Raw genomic sequence first — 13666 nt, forward strand, 5'->3', positions numbered from 1 at the left:
AAAGCTGACCCCACAAAGAGGGTGGAGAACAAGACTAGAGCTCTTCTCAAGGATGCAGATTGAGCAGAGGGTGTCGCCAAGAAATTGACACCTCAAGGACCTGTATCGCCAAGACTTCATGGACTCCCTAAAGTCCACAAAGAAGGGGTGCTGTTATGCCCAATTATCAGCAACATTAGGGAACCTACATATTTGCTGGCCAAATGTCTGGCAGAATTACTAAGCTCTTATGTGGGTAAATGCCCTCATTACATTCATAATTCTGTGGATTTCGTAAAAGTCTCGACAACTTTAAGCTGAAAGACTCTGATATCCTGGTGAATTTTGACCTTGTTTTATTATTCACTTGGGTGCTTCTTCAAGAGTCAGTTGAGCTTATTGCACACAGAGTTGATGAGAAGACGACCGACCTTCTCAAGCATGTTCTGACCTCCACGTATTTTCTGTTTAATGGAGAATACTATGAACAAACAGGAGGAGTCACAATGGGGAGCCCACTCTCGCCCTGTGGTTGCGAATTTCTATATGGAGTACTTCAAGGAGGAAGCTTTGGCGTCATCCAAATGGAAACCTACTTGTTTTCTATGTTATGTGGATTACACGTTCGTGATCTGGCCTCATGGAAGGGACAAGCTCCTAGACTTCCTTACACACCTGAAATCCGTACATCCAAACATCGAATTCACTATGGAGACCGAAGCAGAAGGAAGATTACCATTCCTGGACATCATGGTCAAAAGAAGAGTGGACGGCACACTGGGCCATGGGGTATACAGGAGAAAACGAACACCAACCTGTATTTGCAAGCAGGATAACTGCCACCACCCTGCACAGAGGAATGGGGTGCTAAAAACACTGGTACACAGGGCGCACACCATCTCTGATGCAAAGAGTCTGCCTCAAGAGCTGGAACACCTCAAAACTGTATTCTGGAAAAACGGGTACTCAGAATGGCAGATCAGACGTGCTCTCAGCCCCACCTCTACAGTAAAGCGTGTGGAGACGAAAGAAGTCACGGAGAAAGAGAGAGCCACTGCCTTTACACTGTATACTGGTGCACTATTGGGGAAAATAGGATGAATATTGAGGAGACACAGATTAGGAACTGTCTTTTGCCCACCAAATAAAATGCGAGCATTATTGGGAAGTGTCAAAGACGATCTTGGTTTGCGGAAGGTGGGCATATACCAGATTCCATATCAATGTGGCAAGGCTTATATTGGACAGACAGTGCGCACCGTCAAAGATCATTGCTGAGAACATCAGAGGCACACTCTACTTTGGTACCCCAACAAGCCAGCGGTCACAGAACACTGTTTGTCTGTAAATCTTAAAATGAACTACCGACATACCACGGTCCTGGCACAGACATCTAAATACTGGGACAGCGCCGTTAGAGAGGCTATTGAAAATCATACCAGGGATGGACTCATCAACTGAGATTGCCGGTTCAAACTCAGCAGTGCATGGGAACCAGCATTGAGTCTTAATTAAGAAGACGCTCAGCAAAGGAAACGAATGGGCGACTAGGGCGGACAAGACAATTACACCGACGCCTCCACAGACGCCGACACAAGCATCTCACCAACTGCTGATGCACAGGCATGGACCGTGGAGAGAATGCCCGCAAGGGGAGGGGATTTAAGATGACCACTCACCCTCAGGAGCTCAGCTCATCAGCGCGCTTGACTATGGCGACATGTCTGATCGCAAAAATATTGTGCCCGTTGGCCACTATGTACTGGCAGTACACCCGCTGACTGTTCGAGCAAGAAATACGCTGGGAGAAACTGAAGAATCACAATTTCATGATATTTGTTGTTTACTGGAAATAAAGCAATAACAGTTTATTTGGAGCATGTGCGCTCTCTCTCTCTCTCTCTCTCTCTCTCTCTCTCTCTCTCTCTCTCTCTCATTATGTATGGTGTCAATGATGTATTTTCAAATTTTTTTCGCAAGTCATAATAAGATTTTATTCAGTCCAGTACTTTTCTGACACAAAAGAAATGTAAATTTGCTACTCTTCCCCGCCTCCTATGTCTCTCTTCTCTTAATATACTCGATGACTTTTGTTTTTCTCTATCTCTATCTTTCTCTTTCACTAGAAGAAAGAATAGTTGTCTTTTAAAGGCCAAAAAATAACATAACTCTGTTTAATGAAAAAAATTGTCATATTTGCAGCTCTCCGTAGACTGCGAGCATCAAACCAGGTAGAAGAAGATATAGAAGAAATGAGGGCAGAGGAGCGTGCTCAGCAAGCAGAAGCAACAATATCAATGATGGAGCTCATTTGTTCACCAACACTGAGGTCCCCACTCATCATAGGTGTTGTAATGCAGCTTTCGCAGCAGCTTTCAGGGATCAATGCTGTGAGTAGTAACAACAGACATTATTTGTGTAACTTGAAATTATACTGGCTTAGATAAGTTGTACCTGACTTAGCTTTGACCAGAAACTCTTCATGTATACCTACAAAAATTATAGTAGTGCAAATTGGATGACACACACAAAAATAAAGCTAAAATGAGGTGATTTTGTGAGGAATTGGGAAAATGAGGACAGACATCCAGTAACTGCAGAGAGAGAGAGAGAGAGAGAGAGAGAGAGAGAGAGAGAGAGAGAGAGAGAGAGGTGGGTGAGTGATTGGTGGGAGGGGGGGAGGACGGGGGTAGGGGGGCGGAGGACTAAGTGGGTAAAACAACAGTCTGAGTGGTCAACAACAAGATGATTATATAATCACATCACATACATTTTTATCTGCTTCAGTAATGTTACTCTCCTAACACTCTCTTACCACTACAGGATCCAGCAAAATAACCACTTAAATTTTGTATTTGAAATGGGGTTAACCTGCTGCTTTAATCTGGAGTAATTGATTCAGTGTGAAACTATATTATATCAGAAATGTACTGCCTGGAAGTAATTAATAAATAAATGTTTTTTTAAAGATTGCAACACTAACATTCATATGCTAATTTGAGGAGTAATGTGCACAGAGTTCAGAATCTCCTCCTCTACATCTGGAGTTCTAGGTATTGGTTTTCCCTACTCCAAATCAAGAAGTACAAACTTCCTAAAAATGCACAGTTGGTGATTGAGATGTTAAAATGTCTTCCAATCTGGACATTTTCAGTGAGAGTACCCCTCCTGGTATGAATGACGAGCCAGTGCAATGTGCCTTACCATACATGAAATGCACTTCTGTCAGTTGCTGATTTGAGTACATGACAAAATCCGAACACTGTATGAACCCTTTGTCTCAGATTTAATTGCTCTGTTGATATCTTCTGTGACTGCAACTATGTGTAGGGGAAAAACATTCTGGTGAATGTGAATGTGACTGTTTTGAAGGTCATAACTTGAAAGCCAAGCATTTTCAGACATATGTTGCAAGAACTGTTACATTGACTACGTATTGGGAATAAATTCCTGTAATTTTCCCTCTAAGTGAATAACATATCAAAGAATTGTGTGTGAGCTGATTAGTGGGAGCAAATGCACATGGAGTGCTCCATGTATTATGCTTGTACTTCTAACACTTTAGACGACGTGGAGTGTGGTGTGAAAATGGATGCATGCAAAATTCACACCTCTCACACATCAGTTGACTTATGTGGTATGCACAGCTGATCTTCTTCTGTGGGTAGCTGGCTATGTCGATGTCCAAAAATTTCTTTTCCGAAGAATACTGCTGGTTAACGGAATTTATCAGTCTCTCTCTCTCTCTCTCTCTCTCTCTCTCTCTCTCTCTCTCTCTCTCTCTCTCTCTCTCTCTCCCCCTCTCTCCCTCCCTATCTCCCCCTCATGAAATAAGTGGATAGGGGCAGAATACTTTTAGTTTAGTCTTGGTATATTTCAACTTCCACAAAGAACAAATTCACCACTTCTCACATAAATATTTGAATGTTTACAAGGCAACCGATTTGTCTTGCATTAGACTCAATTAAATTGATTTACAATAGTGTAGTTTTTGCAACCACATAATTTAAGAATGTGTCTTGCTTCTAGCATGTCCAATACATGAAGAACAGTTAACAAATTTTTAACTGTTCTTCTTTTTTCTTGTTACAATAATCAATGATATAAAACACCATAAGATACATAAACACGCCTTGTTCTTCCAATACAACTTCCATGGGGCAAGCGGCAAACGCTTGTTGATACCGTTCGACCATCGCGTTTCACGACTCCTTTCCAGCCTGCACACACAATCATGTGTCGCATGGTATATACATTCTCTCACACTTATTTTTAAAAGAACGTGTGTTTGAGATGGTAGAAGGACGAGTGGTTCTAGAATTTACACGGAAATTCTCAAAGCACTACATGCTATATCTAACTTGATGCATTAACTTAACAAATTTGAGGCAATGCAATCCACTTGTCAACCTCCAAGGAGAAAACAGACTAGCTGCACGTGTGTGTGTGTGTGTGTGTGTGTGTGTGTGTGTGTGTAGTGTTTTCTTGATTATATGTAAAATACTTGGAAGCTAGCTTTATCAACAGTATGTATGCATGTATCCTACTATCTTATTGAGTTCCAATATTGACTACTGTGTTGTGGGTTTGGAAATGTGATTTTATTTTCTCATGTGCCTTGCAGAAATAATGAAGACAGATGCCCTTACTGGTAGAGTAACTGAAAAGTTTTTGTTCTCTTGGATCATTCTCTGGAATAATTATGACATTTTTGGTGGAAAGCAAATAAACTGGTGTTCCTATAATTTTTTTATACCACTTTGCATTATTGTACCAGCTGTTTATTTTATTGGAAAGTAGAGCAACTCTAAGTGGGTTCAATGCACAGTATTAAGTGTGCCTGTTGAGTCTTCACAATATGAAAGGAGATAATACTGGTGATCACCGTGGACAAAAAGTTAATATTAGCGTACTATTCAGTCCCATTATTTTAGATTATTTGATGGATGGACAAACATGTCAGAATTTTTTTATGAGATACAATATCAAGGCCACCTATGGTAATGCAACTATGTATTTTCCATATAAAGTGAGATTGCACAGTGGTAGGACAATGGACTTGTATTCAGAAGGATGGCAGTTTAAAATCCTCCCCTGGTCAACCAGGTTGAGGCTTTCAGTGATTTCCCAAAAGTGCTTATGGGAAATGCTGGCATCTTTCCTTCGAAAATAACATGGCTAATTTCCTTCCACATTCTGAACTTATGCTCTATCTCTAATGATCTCATTACTGATGGAAACGTATCACCATTATCTTCCTTTTTACTTCCTTCTATTTCATACTTCCAGTGTGAAAGTCTGCCACCTGAATTACCACCACTCAGGTGTGTTATTTCTTGTTTGTGCTTTGCTCATGGCCCTCTAGTCACATTAAATCTTAACCTCTATGATTACTTTGTTATGTTGTTGGGTGAAGGATGTGATCTATAAAGAGGAAGTTAGTACACTTGAAGAAATACTTAGCATGAATTAATAAGAAACTTATGTGTTTACAGTAATCAATAGTACCGTTGAACAAAATATTGTCTTTTCCTTTCAGACCACTTTGTTTGTTGCATGAAATATTGCTTATAAGTGGATCATGGGAAGTTATTTAACCAAATGTCATGCTGTCTTAAGTGAGGAAGCTGCCCAGTTTCAGATAATAACAATATTGGTTTGATGATAATGGGCTCTTATGTAATTAAAATAAGAATACATAAATTTATTTAACTTGCGAAATACAGTTGAACACATTTAATGTACTGTAGTAAAGCCAACTGAAAGCAATGAAAACACATTAGTGTAGGTCTTGTTGGAGGAAATATTAAAGCTGTTATTTGCAGTTCATTTGTCACTTCGGATAACTGACTCGTACTGTAGTGTTATTGATGTAATGCTAAATGCAAGAGAACAACAAAAACTTGTAACTGGATCTTTTTTTCGGCCATTTCACTCACCATCTGAAGTTGATGGTAGTGTCAGACAAAATCTAAGTTCATGTATTCACATGATTACTAATCCTGCTATGGTATTTGGAGAGGTTCATGCAGCCTTACAGCTGAAATAGGCCCAAAGAAACTGGTTGTAGAGATTGAAGTTACAGTGAAGCTGTTCATAAAATTCCTTGAAATTTTTATAGAACAGGTAGTCCAAACACCAGTATATGATGATAACTGTTCCAGTTTACTAGTCACAACATGCCATTCTTCATGACCTAAAGCTCCCCTTTTAGTGCTTTCTGTGCATGTGTTATAATTATTGCCCATGGTGTTTATACCCCAGTGTATTAGCATCTTCAGATCAGAGGATGTTTGAGATGAACACCTTGAGTGACTTTTACTATGTAAACTCATGAAATTGCCTTAAAAGATGTTTTGAGCACATTGACAAATACAGCTAGAAAAAAACTTGAAAACTGATGATTGGACTGTTTGTGGAAAACATACTAAAAGCAAGTACTTTTGTATATTCTACTGAATGCATTCTTAAATTTTGACTGTTCTCAGAGGTTGTTGATATGAGGAAAAAGAAGACATCATGTGGCAGTTTGGTACACGTACGATTTATTCTTGAGGCTAAGGAGTGAATAATGTTGAAAACATCTGTTCAGTTAAGCTCACATATTCTGTAGGTTGACTTGTTGTGAAGATCTGTGTGTCAAAAACAAAGAGCTGTGTGTTGAAAAACAACTATTTTCTGATGCTTGGTTGTTGAATAACACTCTTTGTGGAATTTGTTTGTAACCTACAAACCAATCTCATATAATAGCATTGGTACATGCATTGTTCTATAAATTTTTAGCCAGATTTGTTTCTGTTTGTTACTTTTTTAATCACCAGATTAGCATTTTATATAGAGGAATATGATACAATCAATCACAGATATCTATCATATTTGTGAGAAGGTGAACTGTTCAATTTAATGGTGCAGTGGGATCTGTCTGTCTCTTGGATGTTAAGTCTCTAGGCCCCATATGATGATCTGAATGGCAATTCTGCTCAGGTTTGGTATGCCTTCATCTAAATTGCATAAGTAATCAAAATGGAAATAATTAATTTGAAGTACAAACTATCAGACTCATATCTGGAATTTGCCTCTCTTATTAATAAGACTTTTAGACCTAAGTACATTAGATTGCTGCACAATATTGGAGCCCAGGCATGTGATTTCACCTCTAGCTCTGTGGCAGCTTTGGAGTTTTCAGGGCAGACTTCATCTGAAGTATTAAAAACACTTGTGTTTGACAAAGATACTGTGGTCATGCACAACTCTGGTTGATGAATCGTTGTTGGTAGCTCAGATTGTAATGATGGTTATCCAGGTTTCAGTTTAGCATATGTTTTTGTAGTCTGATGCTGAATAAGGAGTTGTGTGCAACATACCACCCAAAACCATCATCACAAATGGATACTAAAGTCACCACACCAGTCAAGTACCTACAGTAACACATTTAATAAGGGATAGCAATTAGTTAAGTTCAGGAACACTGCCACTGGATACTCAAAGCTTAGAGTGTGGTCACCTGAACAGTTATGTTAGTGCACACCATGGAATCAGTCAGTTGTATCTTTCTTGGAAACAGAGTGCAGTCGATGCACAGGATTGCAAGGATCTGCCAGTAGTCAATGTGAACAGGCCTGATTACCTAATGAGCCATGCAGAAGATGGTTTGAGTAATTAATCTTGCTACCTTATTAGGTTGATGCACAAATTTGTAGCATTTTCGTTTCACATGTTGCTGTGGGTTTATTTATTAATTGTCATTTTTATTTGTAGTTCACTAGACTACTTTAGTTTACATATTTTCATTTTGTCATTTGGAGATAGTGAGTGGAACCGTGGCTGCTAGAAAATGGAGTACCATGTGGAAAAATAATCTGAACATTTCTGACATAGACTTCTGTTGAGTTCAATAGAAGGGTGACAGCAGTGGAGGCAGCCAGAAACATTTGTGCCCTGTATGGGGATAATGCCAATGGACAAAGCATGGCAAGAAAGTGATATTCTTGTTTAAAACAGAATCATTTTGACATTAGTGTCTTCCACATTTAGGAACATGTTCAGGTGTTAATCCACAATTATCCACATCAGTGTACTCAAGAACTGACATTTTGATGATTATGGGGAGGTTTCAAAATCAGGTGCATGGGTATCTCATTCTCTAAGCCAAGATCACAAAAATCAGCAGGTGGCCATATGTGCATCTCTGCTTGGCTCGTCATCTGTTTGCTCACAAATGTCACTGATCATTCCTATCCTGTATTGATATTGGTGATGAAAATGAAAATGGTGTCCTCATGCTAACATAAACAGGGTGTATACGACCTGGGACAACCGGGAGATCCGGGAAAAACCCGGGAATTTTTTCATCCGGGAGAAAACCGGGAAAAACCTGGGAATATTTTAGAATTCCGGAAATTTTTCATTGTTTTAGTTTTCAGCTAAATTTTTGTGATTTTGACTGGTAAGAACCAATACTCTAACAAAGTATATTACTGTATCCCCATATTGCAGAATAATACTGCAGCAACAAAACATGAACGAGAGAAAACAAAACGAAAATAAAACTTAAGTTGCAAAGGAAATGTGCCATATAGAACAAAAAACAAAGCGCTCATATAAGTGTCTGCCAACAGCAAAGTGTGTCAAAGGCTTTAGGAAGACTATACAATGTTTCCTAACAACAAATTGCCTCCTTCCGATGACAACTGTTTAAATTAGATTTGTTTGAGCAGTGGCGGGCAGGCGCAGTTGAGTCGTGTATGAGTAGTACCTTCTTTCGCTTCTGGTTACAGAAGTATGGATGGGCACCACTACTTAATATTGGCCCAGTTCAGAAATATAGTAAATCTGGCACTGATGCCCAGAACAATCTGAGTTGTGGTAGGGAGATGGATCGTCTCCACGTGACCTGTGTTTACATTCAGTGATGTTGTTTCCTCTTAGTTTATTGCTCTCACGTTAAATGACAACAAATGGATTTTTGCGGCCTGGAGTTATCAAATGAATTAAAATACGTTCGCATAATTACAGAAGGCCAAAATATGTTTTAGATTTTATTGCCACCTTCCTGGCAGTCGAGCATTAATCACCTTGCAGAACAATGAAGTTATTTTTGTTGGTTTGCTAAAGAGATTTGGCTTTCATTAATCTTTTCTGTTTCATTTGAAATGAAGTGTTTAATTTCACACTATTGGCTGGTTTCAACTGTTCGCTGCATTTCAAGTGCACATACGGCATTATGCCATAATAATGAACCAAACATGAGATAATACAGTACTGGTATTCCAAGAAAACTTACATACAAATCTGGACATATGAATTTGCATTTTAATCCGAATTATGCATTTTAGCATGGTTCACGAAATTCCGATGCTCTTGAAGTATCCTCTGATGTCTTGTTTCTTTTATGACATAATGTAAGATCTTTCAATGTTTTACCCGTACGAACATATGGGCTTCCTGCGTCGTCATAGCTGTGTAAGTGCGGTGACGTCTATTATCTGGCGCTCTCTTCCAACTGCTGAAACGAACATATTTCTAACAGTCGCAGGAAAATATTGCGAATGGTGGTTTGAAAAGCGTTAAATTCAAACCAAATTTCCTTTTACGCAAGATGGACTATGTGGGAGAATGTATGATGAATTACTTAAATCACAAAATGTTTGACTCTCATTTAAAAATCAGCTCTTTGAGGACGACCATTTAGAAGAATTTCGAGCCCAGAAGATCGAACATTTATGTCGTTATTAAAAATTTTACAGGCACACTTATGTGATGTATCTTAAAGTGTAACATGTGCAAAAAAGATCAACATTATATGTGGAAGCTTAGCTTCTCTTCCAGCTTATTAATTTTAGAGACCAATATTATACGTGAATGCTATGTATATTAATTTAAACCATTAACTTTTCTTATTTGTGTGTTCGTGCTACTTAAGAGTGATCTTGCTATTGGCTTACTACATCACGTGTCCGTGCTGTCATCAGCTGGTGAGATCACGTGACGATGAGCTATGACTGTCTTCTGTCTTATAATGCCTCGCAATCTCAATTTCAATGCTTCGGAAAGTGACATGCGATGTTTTGTGGAATTCAAATTTATACCTTCACAGCACGGAAATATGCAGCATACAAATTGCTGCACATCAAAGGTCTTTCAAAACATCAGTATATAAAAACATAAACATGCAAAGAATTGATGAGTTTTACAGTGCGGAGGAAGAGTATACTGTCACTTAACACGGAAAAAAGTGTATTTTCACCCGGGAGAAAGTGTATTTTTAACCAGGAAAGACCCGGGAATTTTTTTTCCTTGTCCACGTATACACGCTGATGAAGAAAAGAAAGTAATTGCTGAGCCCTAACAAACCAGCAACTCCGCATACAAAGACCTGTATGCATCAACAAAGATAATGTTATGTGTGTAGTGGAACAGTGGCCGTGTGGTGTACTAAGAATTGCTTCCCTGAGGTGCAACCATCACTGCTGAAATTTATTGTCAATAACTGAGACATTTTTCAGGTGCAATCCAAGAACAATGACCAGGAAGACTGTGTGGAGAGATGCTACTCCACTATAAAGCCCACACACATTCTGCTGGACTGACAAAAAAACACTGCACAGGAGCTGGATTGAGAAGCCATTCCACACCCACCTTATTCACCTGATCTCGCACCCTCATATTTTCACCTTTCCTGCTCACTATTGAACAACCTTCAAGAACATTCCTTTCTGATTGAAAAATGCACTCTGAACACTGCTCGAGATGTTCTTCCCCTCAAAATCACATTATTTCTACAGTTGTGGAATCAAAAAGTTGCCCCAGCGATGGCACACGTTGTGAATAGTGTAGGAGAACATATTATTCAGTACTAATGTCTCTATTATGTGTATCTGTTGTTTATTAAACTTATGCAAAAATGCTACAAACTTATGCACCCCCCCCCCCCCCCCCCCCAATATTTTTATCAAACTCTTATTAAAGTTATTTGCAGTTTGAAGAGTAGTTCACATATACAATGGAACCCCAAAGGTAACAGAATGCAGTTAAATCGTGCATTCTGGTTTGATCATGTTGTGGTCAGCACAGACACAAAGAAGGATTGGGGGAAGTTGCGATGGCCGGTGGCAGGAATCCAAAATGATTTGTACACTAAACTTCCTAATTAACAGACGACTATATTTCTAAGAAGAAAAGAAACCTAACTTCACTTCTGCTTCACATGTTTCCTAGATGCACTAGCTTTACACACAGTTATTACTCGCAGAACACAGGCTAAGTATCATCTTCCTATTACTCAGTACTGATGCTCTCGAAGTCTGTTACTGAACTGGGACAAACCAACAATGGGCAGCTGGTTAAGTCAGGAGGTGCTGAACTTCTCCTGGAGGTGTGTCGCTGCCCTCTTTTTCCATTGGCTTGTGAGTCAGTGCCTTCTTGATGCCATTTTGTGGCACTGTGCTGGTGTGCAGTTAATCCTTTAAGACTGCACAGACCAATGTCCATGACTTCCATTACCTGACAGTGATGGTAAAATTAGGTTAGCTTCCCAATAATTCTGATATCTTGCGAATTTAATGTTATGATAAGTTACTGCTAACACTGCATGTAAAGGAGTGCCTTATACTAATAGAGGAGTATTCCTAATTTAGTTGCTCAGTAATGCATTCATGAAGTTTGACAGGTTGTTAATTTAAATTAGCTACAGATTATTTTAAATGAATCACTTTAATTACTGTATGGCTCTAAGTATTTATTTTTATGAAGGACCTTACAGTTAAATGCTTGATATTTTAAATCATGCTGTTTACATTTTTTTTTTTTTTTTTTTTTTTTTGTCACTTTTAGTTCTGCTTTTAGTGTGAGTTTGTATATGTACAAATAAGAATCCAGTGCTTTTGTGAGTTTCTATCACTGTATTCAATGTATTGAAATAAGTTTTAAAATTTCCAAATCGCATCTTCTGAATAAGTAACAGTGACTGAAACGGCATATCCTTGTCCAGCCCCCTTGGGTATTGTAGTGAAATGAGTAAAACTGCCACTTAGGAGGACTGTTGTGTTTACATATCACAACTGGGCACTGTAACTTTAGTAAACAGTTCATTTTGGTAAATAAATGGCAAATGAATTTCCTGCTTCCAGTCGGTGGATTTTTATCTTTTTAATCATGAAAACTGCATCCGTTCATGAATTTTACTTTCTTATTATAATTTATTCCCATGAAATACACTTCCTGGCATGACTTTTAATGTGTGATTCTAACAGATATTTTGTACTTCTTCCTGTAAGGCAATTCTTCAACAGTTTTCACTGTCTAGAGAGTTCTCTGCTCCGACTGTTTTCATCTTAGCCCCACTTTTGGATTAAGTCTATTCAGACTTTGTGGGACTTCCACCACATTTATTTTTCGTGTCATAATAGTCAACTATCCATTACTGATTATTCAGAAGCTTCTTTGTTGAAATTTCAAAGATTTTTACTGTAGTAATTATGGCATTTCTCTATTGCAAAATTTAATTGGTGCCTTACTTTTGAGAACAATGAGAGACATGGATCATCCTCCCCTCCCAACCAAATATAATTTGTTGTCACTCCCATTTTTAATGTATCACAGTTGGCTATTATTTAATACTGATAACTATTAAGTATATAAAGTATTTCAGTATAATAATTAATGATGATGATGATGATGATGATGATGATAGTTTAGCTACATTAATTATTAGCACAAAGTTTTGTCATAGTTTACATTATTAGTATTACACTTAGCACTTGGGTTCATTATGATCAACATGTGAAAGTGTGTGTTTCCCTTGTTTGAAAGCTCTATGCAGGTTCTCAACTAGCAAGCCCACCCTTGTGGGCAAGCTGTAGAGCAATCATCTGGAAAGTATCCCATGTTAAACACCAATGGAAATTTCTTAGAATTCCTTGGCATTTTTGTACTTTCTTATGCTACTTTATTTTCCAAAAATTACCTAAGAAACTTGGAAAGTGATATATGTAAAAATAGAAATGGGAGGGGTTCACGGTCCCCTCCCTCCCGCCCTCATCTATTCAGCAACCACCTTCACCCTTTAGATCCATGCCTGTCACTTTGAGTGTTGTCTAGTGATATACCCAACTCAGATCACATCTAGTCTGGTAGTTACAATTACACTCTTCCCATTGTAATTTGCTGTTAATGGAAAATACAAATGTGTTTGTTCCCAGAGTGAAAGTTCAAGCTATCATACTGAGCTTCATAATTACATGAAGCTCTCCACATGCCTTAGCTGATGTCTCAGCTTTCAATTCAAACCAAGTTACTAATACCTGAAAAGAGAAAATAAAAGAAATATCCTAACCAAACAGAATCACTTTCTCAAGCAGTGAAACTAACCTGCTCCTGAGAAGATGGATTGTGAGACGTCATAAGGTGATCAGTTCCAGTGCTTCAGTGGCATAAATTTTTAATCTTTTAGAAAGTTTGTCCGGAGAGAAGGTGTCATTTGTCAGTTTTGCGTAGTCACTTTTTAGCAGTATTACGGCCATTTCAGAGCTAAAGCATAAAACAGCTAAAATGAGATCAGAAGGGTTGAGTTTAGTTTGTTAATTTTATCAGTTAACCAGAAAGATCAATCAAATTAACAGTGAAATTCTATCATTTGAACATCATCAATATTCTTACATTCCATCCTGGATTTTTCATTGCTTGAACA

At 38.4% G+C, this 13666-nt stretch overlaps 1 protein-coding gene across 9 annotated transcripts in view; it reads left to right on the plus strand.

The window, feature by feature from the left end:
* LOC126188976 (glucose transporter type 1) overlaps positions 1–13666 on the plus strand; it is a 1320264-nt gene that overhangs the window by 1129519 nt on the left and 177079 nt on the right. For all 9 annotated transcript variants that reach the window (XM_049930753.1, XM_049930752.1, XM_049930756.1 and 6 more), the window contains one exon: positions 2182–2369. In XM_049930753.1, coding sequence (XP_049786710.1) covers positions 2182–2369 — 188 coding nt within the window. The remainder of the gene's footprint in view (positions 1–2181; positions 2370–13666) is intronic.

This window comes from Schistocerca cancellata, chromosome 5 (genome assembly GCF_023864275.1).
Source record: "Schistocerca cancellata isolate TAMUIC-IGC-003103 chromosome 5, iqSchCanc2.1, whole genome shotgun sequence".
NCBI classification, from domain to species: domain Eukaryota; kingdom Metazoa; phylum Arthropoda; class Insecta; order Orthoptera; family Acrididae; genus Schistocerca; species Schistocerca cancellata.